This window comes from Condylura cristata, unplaced genomic scaffold (assembly GCF_000260355.1).
Source record: "Condylura cristata isolate star-nosed mole 26May11 unplaced genomic scaffold, ConCri1.0 scaffold00009, whole genome shotgun sequence".
In the NCBI taxonomy this organism is placed as follows: Eukaryota; Metazoa; Chordata; class Mammalia; order Eulipotyphla; family Talpidae; genus Condylura; species Condylura cristata.
The window spans coordinates 1,166,660-1,167,572 of record NW_004567110.1 but is presented as its reverse complement, the minus strand read 5'-3'; the positions used below and the strand labels follow the sequence as shown (position 1 = coordinate 1,167,572).

Here is a 913-nt window from a genome sequence, read left to right as displayed (position 1 = left end):
GGAGCCCCAGAGCCGGGAGAGCCCCGAGGTAGGGGGGGGCGGGGGGGCGGGCGGGGCCCCTCACCGCCTGCAGCAGGGTGTCGGCCTGGTTCAGCTGCTCCTCGCACAGCCCTGCGTCCATCTGCAGCTTGCTCACGACCCGCTGCAGACACTCCAGTCTAGGCACAAGCACGGCCAGTGGGCTCGGCTGCCCGGCCGCTCTGTCCACCTCCTGCCGCGCCGCCGTCGGGGCGAGACTGGGTTTCCCGGCCGGAGGGGGGAGCTTCCTCCCAGGCAGTGACTCATCCTCGGGTGCCTCCCCGCCACCACAGGGCCCCACCCCGCCCGCTGCCTGCTGCCCACAGGCCTGCCCACCGCCCACCTCTCAAACTCGCTGCGGAGCTGCTTCTCCCGCTCCAGGATGGCCACGTGCAGCTTGCCCCACTCCTTCTCCACGTCCAGCGGGTGGTAGCCGGGGGGCACCTTGAGCTGGCCGGCTTGCACAGCCCCCTGCGGGCGGGGCCACGCTCAGGAGGGGCCGCCCCGCCCCGCCCCGCCCCCGCCGCAGCTCGGGCCAGCTGCCCGGCTCCCCGGTGGGCGGCCCCACTCACCTCCAGGGACTGGTAGATGCCCTTGGACCGGCTCTTGTCCGCCTCCTTGGCGGGGAGCTCCGTCTCCTTGAACTTCAAGAACTGGCACCACAGGATCTGCAGGGCGAGGGGCGTCAGCGGCGGGGGCCCAGGCAGCCCAGCCCCGCCCCACCCCGCGGGGCTCACCTCGATCTCCTCAAAGCTGGTGGGGCACCTGCGCTCCTCGAAGGCGGCGGTGTGGTGCCGGACCCACTGCAGCAGCAGCAGCACCAGCTCCCGGTACTCCTGCCAGCGCAGCTGCAGCTCCTGCGGGGGCGGCTGTCAGGGCTGCGCCCCGCGCCCGC

General features: G+C 73.8%; 1 protein-coding gene across 1 annotated transcript in view; it reads right to left on the bottom strand.

Moving 5' to 3' along the window:
- PLEC (plectin) overlaps window positions 1–913 on the bottom strand; it is a 29,357-nt gene that overhangs the window by 17,673 nt on the left and 10,771 nt on the right. The window contains exons 5-8 of the mRNA XM_012722872.1: window positions 756–875; window positions 591–686; window positions 362–489; window positions 65–158 (exon numbers count right to left, since the gene is read on the bottom strand). Of these exons, the coding sequence (XP_012578326.1) occupies window positions 65–158; window positions 362–489; window positions 591–686; window positions 756–875 (438 nt within the window). The remainder of the gene's footprint in view (window positions 1–64; window positions 159–361; window positions 490–590; window positions 687–755; window positions 876–913) is intronic.